Source organism: Lates calcarifer, linkage group LG8 (assembly GCF_001640805.2).
Source record: "Lates calcarifer isolate ASB-BC8 linkage group LG8, TLL_Latcal_v3, whole genome shotgun sequence".
NCBI classification, from domain to species: Eukaryota; Metazoa; Chordata; class Actinopteri; family Centropomidae; genus Lates; species Lates calcarifer.
The window spans coordinates 6,885,241-6,903,042 of NC_066840.1; the positions used below are offsets into that span (position 1 = coordinate 6,885,241).

The 17,802-nt window shown below is 39.5% G+C and overlaps 1 protein-coding gene across 1 annotated transcript; it reads right to left on the reverse strand.

Moving 5' to 3' along the window:
* Positions 1–10,586: 10,586 nt before the first annotated feature.
* adrb2a (adrenoceptor beta 2, surface a) lies at positions 10,587–15,972 on the reverse strand. The gene is made up of 2 exons (XM_018675511.2): positions 15,803–15,972; positions 10,587–15,466 (listed from the first exon to the last, which is right to left on the reverse strand). The coding sequence occupies exon 2, from the start codon at positions 15,464–15,466 to the stop codon at positions 14,225–14,227; it is 1,242 nt and encodes a 413-aa protein (XP_018531027.1). The 5' UTR covers positions 15,803–15,972; the 3' UTR covers positions 10,587–14,224.
* Positions 15,973–17,802: the final 1,830 nt, after the last annotated feature.

Genomic DNA, 17,802 nt, shown 5'->3' on the forward strand with positions numbered 1-17,802 from the left:
TGCTGGGTGTTTATTTTGTGTTTTTTTTCCATTCAAATGTGACAGAAATAGGGTGGCCTTTACAAAACAGATGAACAAATTAGACCACAAAATGAATCTGAGAGAAAACACACAACATAAAAAAACACTGAGATTTCAGGAAAACACAAGTTCACCAGTTATAATATTACTGGCAACAAATCTAATTAAAAGACTAAAACCAACTATTTTTGTCTCTCTGTCTCTCAGTGCTCTCTGCTTTCACCAGCCTATCCATGGTTATTAGCTTTTTAGATCTTTAAAAACATGTCATAAATAGTTGACATTTTTTAGAAGAGGCTGCATAATTCCTGGGTGTTGTGGTTTTTAGGAAAGGTCACTAAAACAGGAGAAAATGTGTATTTGCTGGAGACTGTATTCTTCAAATTTATAGAAATTTGGTGAGATGACTCAAAATGAACTACATATTATTTAACAACTCCACAGTCAAAGTAATAAAGGAACATGTCACCCATTACAGTGAGATTAGTTCATTGCTGGTTTTGGTCTTTTCACAGGATTTGATGAGCAGAAAAATGCAGATCACCATCAACCTTATACTTTACAGTAAAACACACCAGTGGACTTCACTGGGTAACAAAATTGCGTGCACATATAAATATGTAATTAATAGTTGTGATGACCAAATTCATGTATGAATCATTTCAAAGTACTGTCCAAAGGATGGTTATATACTTTATTCAACAACAGGATACTTCAGACTACTTCAAGCCTCACACACTCTTCACCCTGAACTGACTCTGTTCATTTGTGCCAGGAGGATCCAATGTACTATCAGGTCTATCATCAAATGTTGGATGACTTGACAGTGTTTTATAGTGATATAGTTATATAGTTATACGTATGTGTATTTAAAAAAAAAAAAAAAAAAAAAAAAGGCTGACTAAAACTAATGGAGAGCATCTTGTTTTGTTCAATGGTGTTGTTTAAAACATTCATGTGATCAGGCTGTGCAGCTCTGCTGGCACATAAAGAGTTACTAGTCACAGGTAAGAACTACTATCCTTCCAAGCCCACACCAATACAAAATGCCAGGTAAACTCTGATAAACCTTTCTTCCCTAAAGGTGTTGTAACAGCTGTAACAGTTCACACAGTCTTAATACTCGCTACATAGCCAGTGTTAGCATTAACACGTGTTCACTTAGCCGGAGCTTCAATAATCGTTGCATTTACAAGACAGGAGGTTACAATACAGCCTCTGGGCAGTGTTACCTCTTCATCCATTTGCAGAAATACAAATAATATAAAAGTACCAAAACTGTATCTAAGGAAAGTGTACATGTATTTAGTTAAAAAATATATTTATATTGAGGATGCAGTTTGAGTCCTGAATTGACAGCTGGCTCTACTGCCCTAAATGCCAACTACAACTGTGCCACGAGCGAGGCACATCACCTTCAGTTGTTGCTTTAAATACACCTTGTTAGGAAAGATGTGACTGTGTCAGTTCATGCAGAATTAATATTCTGAGCTCCAGGAATGATGGGTTTAGATTTGTCTGTCATGGGCTTTTAGGCAGAGCGCAGTTAATTTGGCCATGTCTTCAAAATACCACAAGAGAGAGCCATCATACTGATTTTGTGCTTTGCTGTAAAAGCCATCATGATGGTGTTGTTCCTGATTTCAGCCAGAGGTGGGCAGTAAAAGACAATGCCTAGCTGCAGCCTGCTCTGCTGAAGCTGCAGCAGATTCTTGCAACAGGTGAGAGAAAGAGGAGCAAAGACAAAATGATTTCCGTCATCTGCCTGGCAATGGCGGCAATCCAGGCTGGACCTAATGGAAAGTGGACAGTCACATTTTGGACATGGGTTCACATGAAGTCCAATAATGACGTCCATATGTGCAAGAGGCTCCTCGTATGACACTGTAAGAAGCAGGTGTGAGCCTTTATTAAAATACTTAAGTCATTTCCTGACAGGATGAGTTAAAATACAGCCAATAATATCAAGTGATTTGTTCAGTACATATGGTGCTGCTTGAATTCAACCACACTTTTGGAGAGAGTAGCGTGCCTAATGTCATTTCTTGAGTTACAGTAAGAAGATATTAACTAGCACTACATTTTATGGTACTGGCACAATGGAAAATGGCAAAGAAAAGCAAGCAAGAGTGAGAGTTCAGGGAAGGGCAAACAGAGAGAAGCTGCTGAGGATTAGATTGCTGTAAAGCAACGAGCCAAAGGAAAGAATGTTTGCATTCATGATCTGCATGCTGAATAATGCTGCAGGGCTTCTTCCTTCCCCCCACAGGCATGGGTTTAGCAGAAGTTGAAAACGGAAAGTCCAATTGTGCCAAAACAAGCACTGAATTGTTCTTCCTTTTTAAGTATTCCCAGGGTTACTTTCAAATGATCTTTAGAGACTTTTGCCTAACAAATTTACACTCTGCATTCCACTGAATACTTATGTGGAGCTACAGAAACTCATTAATATCAACAGCAGAAAAACACCAGTTTGAAATTCTCTCTTGTGACCCCAGATCTCTACTAATAAACAATACGTGAAACCCTACGTGCTTAAAATATAAATTGTATATTTTTTTGGAACATGAGAGAGTAAAGGTTTAAAAAGTCAAGAAAACAAATTAGTAGTTGGTAGGTTAAACAACAGATGATTAATCTTCCAGCTCATAATAGCAAGTGACTTTATGAATTGTCTCTTTCATGAAATATCTTTTCTCATAGCTTAAGTGGCAGTTTGGTGTGGGAATTACTTTTTTCTGTGACTGCAATTCAGTTTCTTTATGGTATGACAGAGAATGCTATACAGTAAACTAACATATGTTCACACAATCTAGCTCATAGTCTAACAAGACCAGGTTTGTTTTTGTCATAATGTTCCCACTAACAGTAACCACATTTATTTCCAGACACATCCCAATCGCTTTCTTTCATTTATCAGCCCCTTTAGTAAAATTACGTAATTCATCGGTACAGTTGCTCATTAGTTCATCAATATGTAATGTGGCTCCTAATCAACAGAGCTGAGTTTCAGACTACCAGCCCTCAGATATGAGTATTTGTAACTTAGGTGGTCACCAACAGAGATACACCACAAACATTGCTGCCACGAACACTAACTGACATGATGAGTCAGTCAATGAAAATCAAACTCCTAGCAACTATATTTTGGGAAAAAAAACTGCTGTGGGTTCAGATGTTTTCAGTCTCACGTGAAGACTTTTTTCATTTCCTTTCCTCTATGTCCCCCTTTATTGCACAGACTCACAGCCCAACAGATTGCCATGTGCCAGCATCTTGTAATTACCACTTGTGGCCACAAAGGCCACATTTCTACTGTTGAGCAAAAGTAATAAAATTATACAGACTTCTATGTGATAATTAAACAAAGTAAAAGCCTAACTGAACATGGCATAAACATATAAAAGAGAAGTAGCGAATAACAAATAATCAACGTTTAGCTAAATAACAAATGTAGGGTTTTGGAGGTACATGAAAACACTGAGGCCACAATAGATGCACATGCGCCACTTGGTCTATGTTGGTATCAGTGGATTACTCTGAGATAGATACTGTACAAAAAAAGTACAGAGTAAATCATGGTTCCCAAGGGGGCTTAATGCGTCCTAAAAAAGTAACCTTCTAAGGACAATTTGTGTGCAATTTCTGCATTATCAGTTAGCAAAAATAACCACAAAAGATGTGTGAGAAGACAACCATGTAGCTGTCCTTTTGGGGAACTTTGGTCATTCCTCTGTCAGAGTCATGGTCACAACACTGCACAAGTCAAACCTTCCGGTGGTTTAGGGGATGGGTAAAATAGCCTAACAGAGTGCAAAGTTTGAGAAACATGAATGGTTTACACATAAACACGCTCTGCCACACCTTTCTACCCTTCTGTCCTTCTCCATCACTCCTCTCATTCCCTGAGGATAATAAAACTCTTCTTTGGCTACATTATCCTTCACTGTATTAATACATTAATGATTTATAACATCCACCATAACCAACACACACACTGCATCATGTGCAATTTGTTCTATCATGGGGGTTTGGAGATAAGGTGCACTCTATAAGTTACTGTCTAAGGTTGACTGCTCCAGTGGAGACAATCTCACAGTAAACTGAAATATTATCTATGCTGTCAAAGCTCTCCTGTAACCTCCATAAGGTCAAGGTGAACAACTTTAGCAGCTTGTGAGGAAAGTTTGGCCAGGGGGGATTAACTCTGGTTTCACTCTCTATCTGTACAGATGTTCATTTAAAGCAGACAGCAGTGTAGCCTAGTTTATTGTAGTGGGCATACTTTGACTCCCCTCTAACCTTTTATACACCTGTACCAAAAAGACCATAAGCACCACCACACTCACTCTCGCATACAGTACTTGCAGAGCTAACATTAGCTACCTAGCTAGTGAACTGAGACACTTAAATGTAAAAATGTGCCATCAACATTGACAATGAGCAAGATGGGTTCATTAGCTAGTTGATACTAGCTTAGCTAGTTCGCTAGCTAGCTGTTAAGGGTAGATAGCAAGTTAGCCAGGTTTAGTGGCTATTAAACACTGACCAACATTAAGATCATTTGCACTGGCTAACTAACTAAATGGACTGCAAAAGATTGAACCTCATTCAGAATTTTGTCAGTCAAATTGGTTTTGGCTGTTCAATATGACAATTCCTTCTTTTTATATGTTTTTATATGTTATTTTTATATGTCATGTTTCAGTTATGAAATGAGAGTGTGTGTTCCTATGATGGCCATACAGCTCTCAGCAGGCAGAACTTACCTGACACCAGAGCTGAGAGTATTGGAGCTGCCAACAGAAGTGAGTAGTGCCCCCCCGTGTTGCTTTTTTTGGTATTATACATGTACTGGTATTAGTTAAACAAAATCACTGAAGTGTAGGTTCTGTCAGAAAACTATATTGTTAACATATGCTTGAGTATTTTTAAGTGGACATGTCAATATTGTTTTCTTAGTGGATATGTACAGCACACCACTGGTTGACAGTATCTACTCCTTGACCTAAATATGTAGTTGTAAATGTCTGGGATGTTTTGATACCTGGTCTTTCATGCTCCTTGTATGTGAACTGGTTTGAACATCATTTAGTACAACATGCAGTTTGTCATTTTCAAGTTTTTAGACCTTTTGGTTTCATCCACAGTGTGGTTATTAATGCATGATACATTTAATCTACTGAGTTTACTTGTTTAAAAAATACTTTTCAAAAACAGAAGTGTTTTGCTTTCTTTTACCATGACAATAAGTAGGAAACTCTTGATAGTTATTTAAGTATTGTGTCAATTTGATGATAAAGCTGCAGAGTGTAGTGGCCATGCTACATATTTAATATTGGCCCGAGATGTGTTTTAAATAGAACTCATAGCTTCCATTTCATTACACCTCTGTTGAGTCAAGACTTACTGTCGGATACTTCTTCTTCGGACATTAACCAAGAGCCCATAAGACCACACACACATACACACACACTTAAATGCACTTGTTAGTTTCCTCTGCTTTCCAGCCCCACACTATATCCATATCTGTAGCACCACATTAGGCTTCCATTTACTGAACTGACAAGCATCTCTGTCTAACATTTAGTAAACACTGGGAGCATGTCAGGGAATGCTGGGGGAGATCACTGTGATGTCAAAGAGATAAAAAGCATTTGTATGGGGACAAGTAGCAGCGAGGCCTGACAAGTCCTGCTGTGATGGATCAGAATGGAATTTCCACTCTTGTTGGGATGCTACAAAAATGTGACAATCATTCCTTCCTGCGTTTGTATTTCTTTGGAATGATGTAAAACCTGTGAGACTTCCCGTTACTTGAGGGGAATATTTTCTAATGGAACTGACCCATTTACGCATATTTAATAGTGACAGCCCAAATTTCGTCAAACTGTTCCCATAATAGTCCAGAAGTCTTTTAAGCTGTGATAACAAAGAGGGGCATGGTTAATGTAAGCTTTCCATTTTAAAAGTCCTGTTGGTGTCTGTACTATACAACCGTAATGGTGCTGGTTGATAGATTACATTCTTCAAAAGTCAATTCCTCCAGGTTTGCACACAACATGCATCACATTTTACCCTTGTACAGGACTTTTTATTTAAACCAAAAAGACCTATTCTGCAGCACTACATAATGTACTAGGGTGGTTTTAGAAAGATGTTAAAAGTGATACTTGTCAAAGCCATCAACAAATAAAATTGCTTACCATTAAGAATACAATACATTGGAGCTGGTTCAGAGTCAAATTGATTACTTGGAAGCAAATTATGTCTGTTATTTTGTCAGATAATTGAGCCATTAGGAGAGAAAGAAAAAGACAGAGCTTAGGCACATTTTAAATGGCATTATTACACTGCACCGTCTTTGGCTTGTGTCAATGTGCCTACTTATTCTGGTTAAAGCCAAAAGCCATCCACTGACAGCAGCGACATGAAGAAAAAGATTAATACTACTAGATATATGAGGCAGACGCTTAAAAATAAAGTAGCAGCCTACAATAGGTCCCTGCAGACTGTAAGCAGTTAACTTATTGTGGCCACCCGTACACTCAGTCAAGAAACTTTCTTGACCTCCTGTAAACCACATCCAGAATGCATTTTTCATCATAGAAAACCACAAACAGATGTATGCAGTTATGAGTGTGAGTCTGTTCAGAGTCGCTGCCCTGTACATACTGTACACTAGTACAATAGACTGCATATGTATTATTCTCCTTTGGTCTCTGTGGGAAAAAAAAAAAAAACATTACAAGCCACTTGAACGTGGTCATTACTTTTCAAAAAGCAGCAGATAGATAGCTCAAATAGAAAAATAGAGATAAAGCAGCGAACACAAAAACAGGAGATTTAAGGAACCACATCAGCAGTTCACAATGAAATTATGTCATCTTAATGGAATCACTGCAACCAGTGAATTCACATAAATTTCAGGTTCAACTTTGACATGCAAAAACACACCACTGTCTTCTCAGTGGCACCTTCTGAGGAAATAGAGAGTCAACAATGGACAAAGCTATCATAGCTTCTTAGCTGTGTTACACCAACACACTTTTATTTAACATTCTCCATTGGAGTACAGACTGCTCCACAAAACTGGAATGGTTTGCTGACAGTTATGAGACAAAGGTTGACAATATAAATATGTTTTGGAATTAACTATTGTCTCATTAGCCGCTGAGCAAATAGGTATGCAAACTGTCAAGACAGTCCTCCACAGTCCATGAAAAACAACCCCATAGGTTCTTTATGCAAGCAGTTTATTATGAACTACAGTTACATTTTACTAAGTCAGACATCATTAAATAACGCAAAACAACATATTTACATTAAAGTGATGAGACCTTTTGGTGGCTGTAATAATTATGACGGGAGCAAAGGAGAAAGTTAGGGGACCTTGTCACATGGCAACAATGTCCACACAGGCGGGAGGTCAAGGTGGATGAATGTGTTGGCAAAGCTTTGGATTTTAACAAGAGAGCTGTTCATTTCCCATTTCTAACCAACAGTCAACATTATTTCTTTTAACCATGACCACGACCAATTTTGACTGACATGACCTTAACTATATGTTTTTGCAACCATTACAGCTATTGAACAGAAGGATATATAATCCTGAGAACACAATTCCAAGGAGGAAAAAAGATTGTGCAGAGAAGAGGACTGAAGACTCTAATAAATTTGCTCTCTGAAGCGACTGTGCTTTGAGAGGTGGTAGAAGAAGAAACAATAAGGAACATGTGTGGGCTATATATATGCTTATGTGTCTCACAGAGCTTTTGAGGCATCATTCAATATGTGATTAACCCATGACATCTATATCCCATATTGGGTTCACGTCACAAATGTCTCATCTATCTCACTGATATCTTGGTATTTTGCCAATTGATTTGCACTGCATGTCATATGAATATGGATTTGCATCTTTAACTGTAATGTATTTCATTGCCAAAGACTCCATTATTTAAAGAGGGGACTCAGGGAAAAGACCTGACACTGCACAATCCAGACTCCATCTTCAAGGTTTGCGTCATACAAAACAGAGCATAAATCAACTGTCAGAGGCAATGTACTCTTATTCTCTGAGTTTGCATATGGCTGACTGCAGACAGGAAACAAAAATTAGCTTGACACAGTGACAACTGCAAGATATTGCTCTTGTTTTATTTGACATGTTTTATTGCATTTACTTTGGCCTTGAAAAACCAAGTGAAGCACATCTTTTAAGTTCGCATTTGCTTTTCTAACCTCAGGTCGGGTGGAGCTTGTTTTTCAGAGGGGGACAAGTTATGATTTGAGATGAGCCTATGCGTGCACATACATCCACACACAGACACACACCCATGCTATTTAGGCCCTTGGGAGTGAGGGGACTGCAGACATTGTGGTGCCTTGGTCACTAGTCACTAAAGTACCAGGGGACTTATCGATCTATCAGAGACAACATTTTCACATGCTTACATCGTGTATGCAGTATGTCACTGCCATGATTATACATATCTGAGAAAATCCTGTCATCCTGTCCCAAAACAGGCCCTTTCTTTTCAGAGAGTTCTCCCTCTTTGGTGCTTTTTTTAAATTTTAACTGTAACTCAGACAACATGGTAGGTCTAGATATGGGAAAATTGCCTTTTCATCATTCTCTTTAAGAAGGAGAGTGAGAAGGAGTCCTTGCAGCATAATGATAGATATTACCATGCATGGGCCTATTTGAAAGCCTCAGAAGTTTTTCTGTCAGTATTGAAAATTGGCTATCAAGCTCCAGAGAGCACCTGGCAGATCTCACAGACTTATGTCTGCACACGTCCCCGTGGATCGGCTTCAGTGCATGTCTAAACCCCTGAAAGACATGGAGCATTTGACACGACTTGAACTGAAATTGCAATCTAACGCTGCAGGAGAAAACTTGAGCTTTAAAGGATTAAAGAGTAAAGGGCAGTGAAGAACTCTTGTTCTCCAAAGTGGATGCATTTACAATGTACATGCCCTTGTAATCATGATGATGTTCAGCTGTGAAATTCAACTGCAAGAAGGAAGCATGAATAATGATATGCCTTTATAATGTTTACATAATCAAAAGTAGGTCTACAGCTGAATCTTGAGAGTGTGTAGTAGTTCATAGGCCTCAGCATGGCTCTCTATAGGTGACCCATTAGTCACTGTTGCGACTCCCGTTAACCTTTCTACTCTCCTAAAACATGGATTATGGCAATGCCATTGCCAGATTTCAAGATCCATCAAGTAATTGCTGAAATAATGGGTCCTTCATTTCAGACAGAGGTGGACAAAAGCAGGTCACGTTTCTAGCTAACAGCTGCCAGTTTTGCTGGCTGATATTACATCTGCTGATAGACCTTATCAGCTGGAGCTAGCTAGCTAATTGAGCAAACATTAGCTTGATGAGTTGGTTGGAAAATGACTTTTTAGCGTTTCCAGCTGATTCATTTTAAAATGAGAACCCTGTAAAAGCAGCTGATGATCCTGGCAGAAGAAAATAAAGAAACACCATTGTTCTTGTTTTCTAACAAACAGCTAGGTCATACTTCATAGCTAGGACTTACTGTACCAGTTTGTTAGATAGGCTAACAGTTTTGGCTGGAGTTGGAGTGTCAGTTGTCCACTTCCAATAAAAAACAGAGCTGTTACAGCTAACTGACATGATGGGGAAATACTACACAGTGGTTTATGTAACTTGAAACTTCAGAAACTAATAGTATGACAATTTCCTTGGCTTTGGAAGTAACACAGAGTTACCTCTGTAAGTAGTAAGCTAGTTTAATCATTCCTCACAGATGGCTGCAAGTCTCAATGGCTTTAATTCACAACAACCTTTTCAGTCTTGTGAATATTTGTGTAGAAACTGTAGAGAGATTGAGGGAGAAAAAGAGGGAGCGGTATTACTGAAGGTATGTTCCAGTTGTACGACTTGTCATCAGAGAGTATCTTGTTTAATGACCTAATTTTGAACCTTACTCTGTCACATGAGAGAAGCAAAAAGAACAATGAGGCTGATGAAAACACATTATCTTGTTTCAAAATACTATAAGTGTCCAACATTGTTTGTTCACTATGAAATGTACTGTATCAAATCACTTACAAAACCCATTAGTTTCAGTATGTTGTTCTGTTCATGGTTAATATCAAACTGCATCCATGACCACGATACCTTCTCTGAAGGTTTTTAATCTTCATTCAGCAGATGAGCATTGAAAGAAACACGAAAAATGCTTTCTACTCTGGCTAGGTTCCAAATATTAAGACATTTTTTATGTCTCTCCATATCTCTACTGTCCTCCTCCCTGGGAATGGAATTAGGTGCTCTGTATAATCTATGATTAGTTGGAGCATTGGGCAGGCTTACAGTTTCAAAAAGAGAATGGAAACATTTTCATGATGTCCTGAACATTTCTGTCTGTCATTCTATTTGGATCACATGTTGATGACTGGTTTTCCCATACTGGAATAGACTTAACTGTTGTCATTGTATAGGCCTGATGCATTCATACAGTTTACACCTTATATATTACCTTATATATTCTACTCACCAATGATTATAAAGGACACATCAATGACATTTCATGCAACATGTACATAATTTATTTCAATATAAATGTTACGACACATACACTTTTGCTTTTTCATAAATACCACATGACACCACATGTTGTAACAGGCTTCATTACCTTAACAGTGAAAAAAAAAAAAAAAAAAACTTGTGCGGAAATAGCTTGCAAACATTAAGTAAACATTCAGCTGAGTGACAACTTTTTCACTCTGGCCACAAAAAGAAGTTCACATATGATAGGTTTACTTGTCATATGACAACTGAAGCAGTATTTCACTTTCATAGAAAATTCACATTTACACACAACAATTCTCATCAGAATAGTCCACCTTCAAAACTGTCTGCGCTGAGATTCCACAGCGACCGTTTCTCATGACTCTTCATTTTGAGTCACTAACAGGAAAAGGAACTTCCACAAAAATATTATGGTACAAGCGAACGGGCATAACTCTTCAGCCATTATGTATTTATAGCTCATGAACTCAGACATGGATTCAGTTGTTCAAAAAATCTACAAATGTTTCATGAAAAGTGCTATACAGTGCTGCTTTAAGTACGTGAATGACCTAATCTAAACCATGAGGGAGCTGTTTTTGTTCAATAGGAACAATAGTGGACAAGTGAGGACAACATTAGCATTGGCCCACCTGAGCCTTGAAAATATATGTGCCACATTTTAAAGTATACCCTCTAAGACTTATCTGTAACACAGAATCCACTTTAAAAACTTTTATTTTATTTTATTAGACCAGTAGATAAATCTGGGGTGAGACTTTGTTGCATTGCACATGGTTCCAAACCATCAGCTGTGCTTGGAATGTTGTAGTGTCAGCTAATCATTCAAGACTCATTGCACATAACTGTGTTGTGTCCTCCTGCTAGAGGAGGTGAAGACATGAATTACGCTCCTTATTATACAGGCGCATTGATGAAATGGTAACCATTAATAACCATGAGGTGCAAGGAGTGGCCACTGCCAGGAGGGAGCAGTGTGGATATTCAGTTCACAACCTATTCCACTTGGACTAAAACTGATCACTTTGAAAGGAAATGTCACCAAAATCCACAAACACATCACCACAAATATATAGCAGACATGCAAACCATCACTTGCGAGGTGTTTCTAAAAATGACAGATGATTTAAATACAGACCCTTTTTTTTTAAATCGAGCAGTGACTCATTAATATAGCGTCAGTGCCTTTATTAAATCTGAGTGAATAAATACAATCTTGGTCTAGCATCTTCATCTGTTTTGTGCTTTTTGCATGCTGTACAGTGAAAATGCTGGAGAAAAAAAAAACCTGGAGAACTTCTGTCATGACATCCAACCCCTGCATTTACTTTGCTGTAAATCTATGAAAAAGAAAAACAGAGAAAGAGTTCAACATACTGGAAAGCTTGTTTTTCACATGGCAAAGACTGACGTATGATGACACCATGTTTACGTCTGTCCCTAAGGTCTGTGACAACAGTGCCAACTAAACCTAGTGATACAGTACATGGAGATTCCTCTGAGGGAACAAAGTTCACAGTTTTGATGGTGTCAGCTGACCTTACTCCAGAACACATGCACTAAAACACAGGTCACTGACACAGATTTAGACTGGCAGAGAATCCCTGCTCCCCCTCCTGCCTTCAGTAGCCACATTTAGCATGCTGCCACTTTGATCAGAACATACTAGACATCGCTAAACTGACTGGGGAAAAGGGGGTTACATATGCAGCGACACCTCCATTACTCCTCTTGAGAGTGATGATGTTGAAAGCCATATAATGTGGGAAAAGTGGGGTGAATTCTCCAATTACAGCCCTGCATGCCAAGTGCTCATGCTCTATTAATGCTTGCTGAAGTCAAAAAGTGAGCCTGGGATCTTAAGACGAGTGACAAGAAAGAGCATATCATCAAAACCTGCAAATTGGGAACTGTATACTTTGCAGGCTACTAATCTATTTCAGTGTTGGTTTTAGTCATGACTTATCTGATTCTCCAGCTAAACAGCAGCAATAATGGATTTTATCGTGTTTACTGGGTTGTGCTCAGCTGGACTGGGGCATTTCCTGGAGACTGCACACCGAGAGTGTCTAAAGGAGACTGACCGAAACTGACTGAAAGAAATGAAACAGCTGAGACTCTGCTAAGAGGACCCCTGAGCATCTTATTCAAACGTTAGACTGATTTAGTAAAGACCCAGACATCCGTTTACAGGGAGGAGACTCTGGGAAATGTCAGGGAGCAGTGACAAAGGTGCACTGTTTTTCTCATCTGTTTATTGGCCTGAGTAATCATCACCACTGTGTCTGGGGCCTGGAACTTTGTTATCACTTGGCTATTTCAACGCACTGTTTATTACTGTGTGTGGTTTGTACCCTTGTGCCATGGCTAAGGAAACTGCTTCTCTGGTTTCAGTAAACACTGGACATGCCGAAACACAGCAACCACGAAATTTCAACAAACAAACAGAGTTTGTGCAACAGTAGGAACAACTGTTATTGCTACTGGCACAAAGAGGGGACAGGAATAACTAATAGTTTGGCACACATTTATGTGATGGCTATGTAATGTTTGCATTGTAGCAAATGTAAAAAAAAAAAAAAAAAAAAAAAAAAAAAGGGCATTGGAATTTATACATAAAACAGCTACAAGCTTTAAAGTTCAATACCCAGGATTAACCACATTAAACATAATGTTATTTGCTTTGGACCAAAAGATATTAGATATCTTTAGGGCTATGACAATGGAATCTAGCTGATATAACCTAACCTCTCAGCTTGCACTACTGAGATCTAGATAGCTGTGACAGTTCATAACTCTGGTGCTATCTGCTGGCAACAGAAACTCCCATGCAACAGGCTGTAAAACACTAGAGCTGGGAGAGGGGCCTCACAGCATTGCTGAGCGGTGAGGGGAGAGAGAGAGGGAGAGAGAGAGACAGGTTCTGCCACACCTGTTGTTGATCATCGATCACACTCAGACAATCCATTTTTTTAAAAAAAGGAAACCAAATGATTCTAAATCATAATTTTGGTTGAGCTGGAATGTATTTCTTCAAAATAAAAGCACCAAAGAGGCATTACATCGTGATCCTTTAACACTCCTCGTTTTCTGATGGAAATAAGTGACTTACTATTCATGCCGAATTGGCACACTCAGATGGAATTTACAGCCTTGAACAACATCTACTTTGATTTTCAAAAACATTTTTATGTGAGTAAATTGTGGGATCTATCGCCAAGAACTCCGAGATAAAAAACATGCCCACAAATTCAATTGGAGCCAGATAATTAACAATTATATAGTCCACAGAGCATTCAGTCGAGTAAATAAACAGCTGAGATACTGCTCCAATGTAAGTCCTGTGGACAGTGAGTTGTGTGAAATAGTTTAGAGTTAAGAAAGAAATATTTAAAAAGATGTGATGAGGTAGATGTAAAAATCAATGTGATAAATGTAGCTAAAGGAAAAGTGACCTACCTACAGTATCTATTCACTGTGATTATGTTTCTTTAAAGCAGTCTGTAGACACTCTGCCGGTCAGTTCAACTGGCCTTACCTTCATCAGTCAATTGGAAAAAAAACTTTATGAAAGCAGTGTAAACATGTCTTGATCGCCCTGTTGACAGACGTCTCAGGGCTCCAAGTTTAAAGGACAGTCGTGACAGTTGATAGGCCTTTGCTGCAGTTCCCGTTAGGGTCCACTGCTCTGTCCACAACACTACAGACACCTGCTCCTTTACCTAGACACCCTTCATTCGCATCACTGTCCTCTGAGCTGCCCTTACTCCTCCCTTGCTGTTCACTCTGCCAGCTGTGCCTGCTGTAGATGTATCCATTCACGGGCCCCGGGTTGCTGAGGCGGTTCCTCTTCATGCAGAGGATTTCCTTGAAGGCATACCTGAATTCAGGACTCCGGCAGTAAATGAGCGGGTTGAAGGCAGAGTTTGCATAACCTATCCAGTTCAGTATCCTGAAGGTGAGGTCAATGTTCTCCACCTTCCAGATGGCCACCACCACGTTGAGCAGAAAGAAGGGCAGCCAGCACAGAGTGAAGATCCCCATGATGATGCCCAGTGTCTTTAGGGCTTTGTGTTCCCGCAGGCAAAACTTAACCTTCTTGTGGACACGACCATTATTGGCCTCTAGAGATTTGAGGGTGGTGTTGTCGCTGTTATGAAAACGTCCAACACTTTGGTCAATCTTCTTCAGCTGGCGCTTGGCCTCCTGGAAAACACGACTGTACACAAAAACCATGATGATCAAAGGGATGTAGAAAGAGATGGTGGAGGAGGTGATGGCATAAGCCATGTTGGTGTAGAACTCGCAGCAGCTACTGTTCGCAATGCATTCCTTTGCTTGCTCATCATCGGATATCCACCACTTCATGTGAATGGGCAGGAACGATATCAAAGCGGCAATCACCCACACCAGCACAACCACAATGCGAGCCTTGCACTTGGTCAGCATCGACTGGTAGCGGAAGGGAGAAGTGATGGCTAGGTAACGGTCTATTGCTATAACACACAGGGTCTCGATGCTTGCAGTCACACAAAGCACATCAGTCGCAGTCCAGAACTCACACCAGAAACTACCAAAATGCCAGGTCTTGAAGATGATGTAACAGGCACCGAAAGGAATCACAATAAGACCCATGACCAGGTCAGCACAGGCCAGAGATGTGATGAAACAGTTGGTGACATTTTGGAGACGCTGGAAGCGGGCAATTGCTGTTATGACCAGGATATTGCCAAAGACAATGCACAGGACGAGTAAGGACATGACCATGCCCAGCAGGATCGTCGTCTCGCTGTAGCCCTCCTCATTCTTAGCTGGGTCTGAAGAGTTGTCACTCACATTGAAGTTCACTGGGGGGGTTGTGCTTCCCATCTGAAGAGACCATATGTGGATAACACACACACGCACACACACATGCATACACAAAAGGAGTTGAAGAGTTTAAGGTGAAGAAAATTTAAATCTAAAAAGGCCCTGATAATGACAGAAAAAAAAACTAACACTGTACATAGAACTCAAGTGTGCATATAAAAGTAGTGCTAACAATTTTGCACTGATCTGTCTGTTGTTGGCTTTATTTTTTAAAAAAGGAGAACAAAAATATAGCGCCATCACCACAAAACAAATCCATTACATCCTGTTAGGCTTCAGCAAGCACAGCTTTAGAAAAACATGTCAAATAAGCCAACCAAAAATAAAAGTACAAACCTCCACAGGTAGTTGTTTTCTGTTCTGCCTCCCATATAAAGTAGAAATGTGACTGTTCAGGTAGTTCCTGTAAAGTATTCAGTGTCACATGCCCTTCGTTCTACTTTATGTTTTTCTTAATCTCCATGCACCTCTCTCACTCAGTGGCTTGGTTGAGCAGTGTCTCTTCTAATGTGTCTCCCAGGCTATTTGTCAGAGCCCTTATAACATGCAGTGATGACATCATGGTCAGTGCTGAGCCAATCACACAGCCAGCCTGCGGAGGGTGCTGAGAGCTCCTGAGAGTTTGAACACATTGTCCCCGCAGTCGCTGCAGCAGGGCTGCATGAGACAAAAGCTGTAAGCACAAGCAAACAGCTTTTTTCTAACTTATGATTTTTCACATCTTTTATAAATATCCAAGAAATTAGCTTAAAAGTCCTGCATATACACACAAAGTTTAGAATGCATGTGTTATGTTTAAAGTTGAGATAAAACATTTAGTTCAGTTGTACAGTCCAAACACTGAGGGGGTTTTACAGCTCCTGCCTGTTGGTCTGGATCATATTAAAAACAGGTGAAGCTTTCTCTGACTCTTTAAAAGTGAGGAGAAAGTTGGATGCACAAGTGATCCAACTGGCAAGTTAAACCACCTTCAGTGTATAATCTGTGATTTATTGGCAAGTTTAACTATTACCATTCCCCCTGTCCTGGCAAAACCTCAGTGTGTTGGTGTGGTGTTTTTTTTCTATCATAATGTTTCACTTGTTTAATATAAAAATGTGTACTCCAGCATACATAAAGATTGAGAGAGGTTGAGTCTGTGCAGATGCCTTTTTTGGAATCTGCACCCACAGCCCTGAGAGTTTACCCTGGAGACACTGACAGACTCTCACAAATACTGGATCAAAATAGAGAGAAGAAGTTTTTAGGCTTTCTGGACAAATTTGCATTTTCGTAAAACTTACCAAGCCCATGCAAAGTCACTGACATGTGGCTATTCATTGTATCTGAAATCCTATTCAAATTCCCAGACAAAGGAACTGTACTATCTGTGTATTAGAAACAGAGACCAGTGTGAGCAGCAGTTTTGTCCCTGCCATGCTACAGTCAACAGCTCACCAGTAGATTATTGCAGTTAAGTGATCAATACTCTCTAAGACATCTGTCATCAATAGATAAATGCATGTTTTAAGGCATTTCTTGTTGTTAAAGATTTCAGTGGGGTTCTTTGATAATAATCATGAGTCGAGGCAATTCATTTGAAATGCAGTTTGTGGAAGGTCAAGCTACGTTTATGAATAATATAGCCATTATGATAGAACATGGGTCATAAACAGGCCTTTGAGATAAGTAGGTATTGTTAGTTCTTTGTGGGTGCTTGCAAGTGTGCTTTTGTGTGTGTGTGTGTGTGTGTGTGCACGTGTGTTTGTGTGCAGGTCTGTGGTAACCTCACTGGGGGAAGTGATGATAGTTTCCAGAGCTCTGACCTTCAATGAACACGGACGCCACAGGCACTGTGTTTTATCCCCATACTTCACAATGAGCTCTCACATGGTCCATATGACTGCTGACGCAACAAGAAGTCCAACCAGTTAATCCATATGTTCGGACCTCAATACTCAGTATTCAGGCAGATGTTGCAAATCATTTTCCGTGACCTGATTTAACTACAAAAAAACCGCAACAACAGCTCAGATGTATGCCTCGCCTTCTCCACACACAAGAAGATAAGCTTGTGATTTTAAGTACCAAAAAGCATCTCTGAGCCTCTCTTCTAATCGGCTGACTGTTTTCTGTATTTCTGTGGTGCCTAGACCTGGAAATGGAAATCTCACTTTCCACAATATGAGGCCTTTAACTTATGTTGCCCCTATAATGGAGATTCATCCATCTCTTCAATCAAAATCTCACTGGACAGATTACCATAAAACACTAAAGATATTCATGACATGGATTTCTACTGATTTTGGTGACCTTCTGACCTTTGGTCTAGTTACAACCTTATTTTCATGTCAGCT

What these genes read in the sequence shown, in the direction of transcription:
- adrb2a (XM_018675511.2), bottom strand. Translation starts at nt 15,466, where the DNA reads ATGGGAAGCACAACCCCCCCAGTGAACTTCAATGTGAGTGACAACTCT.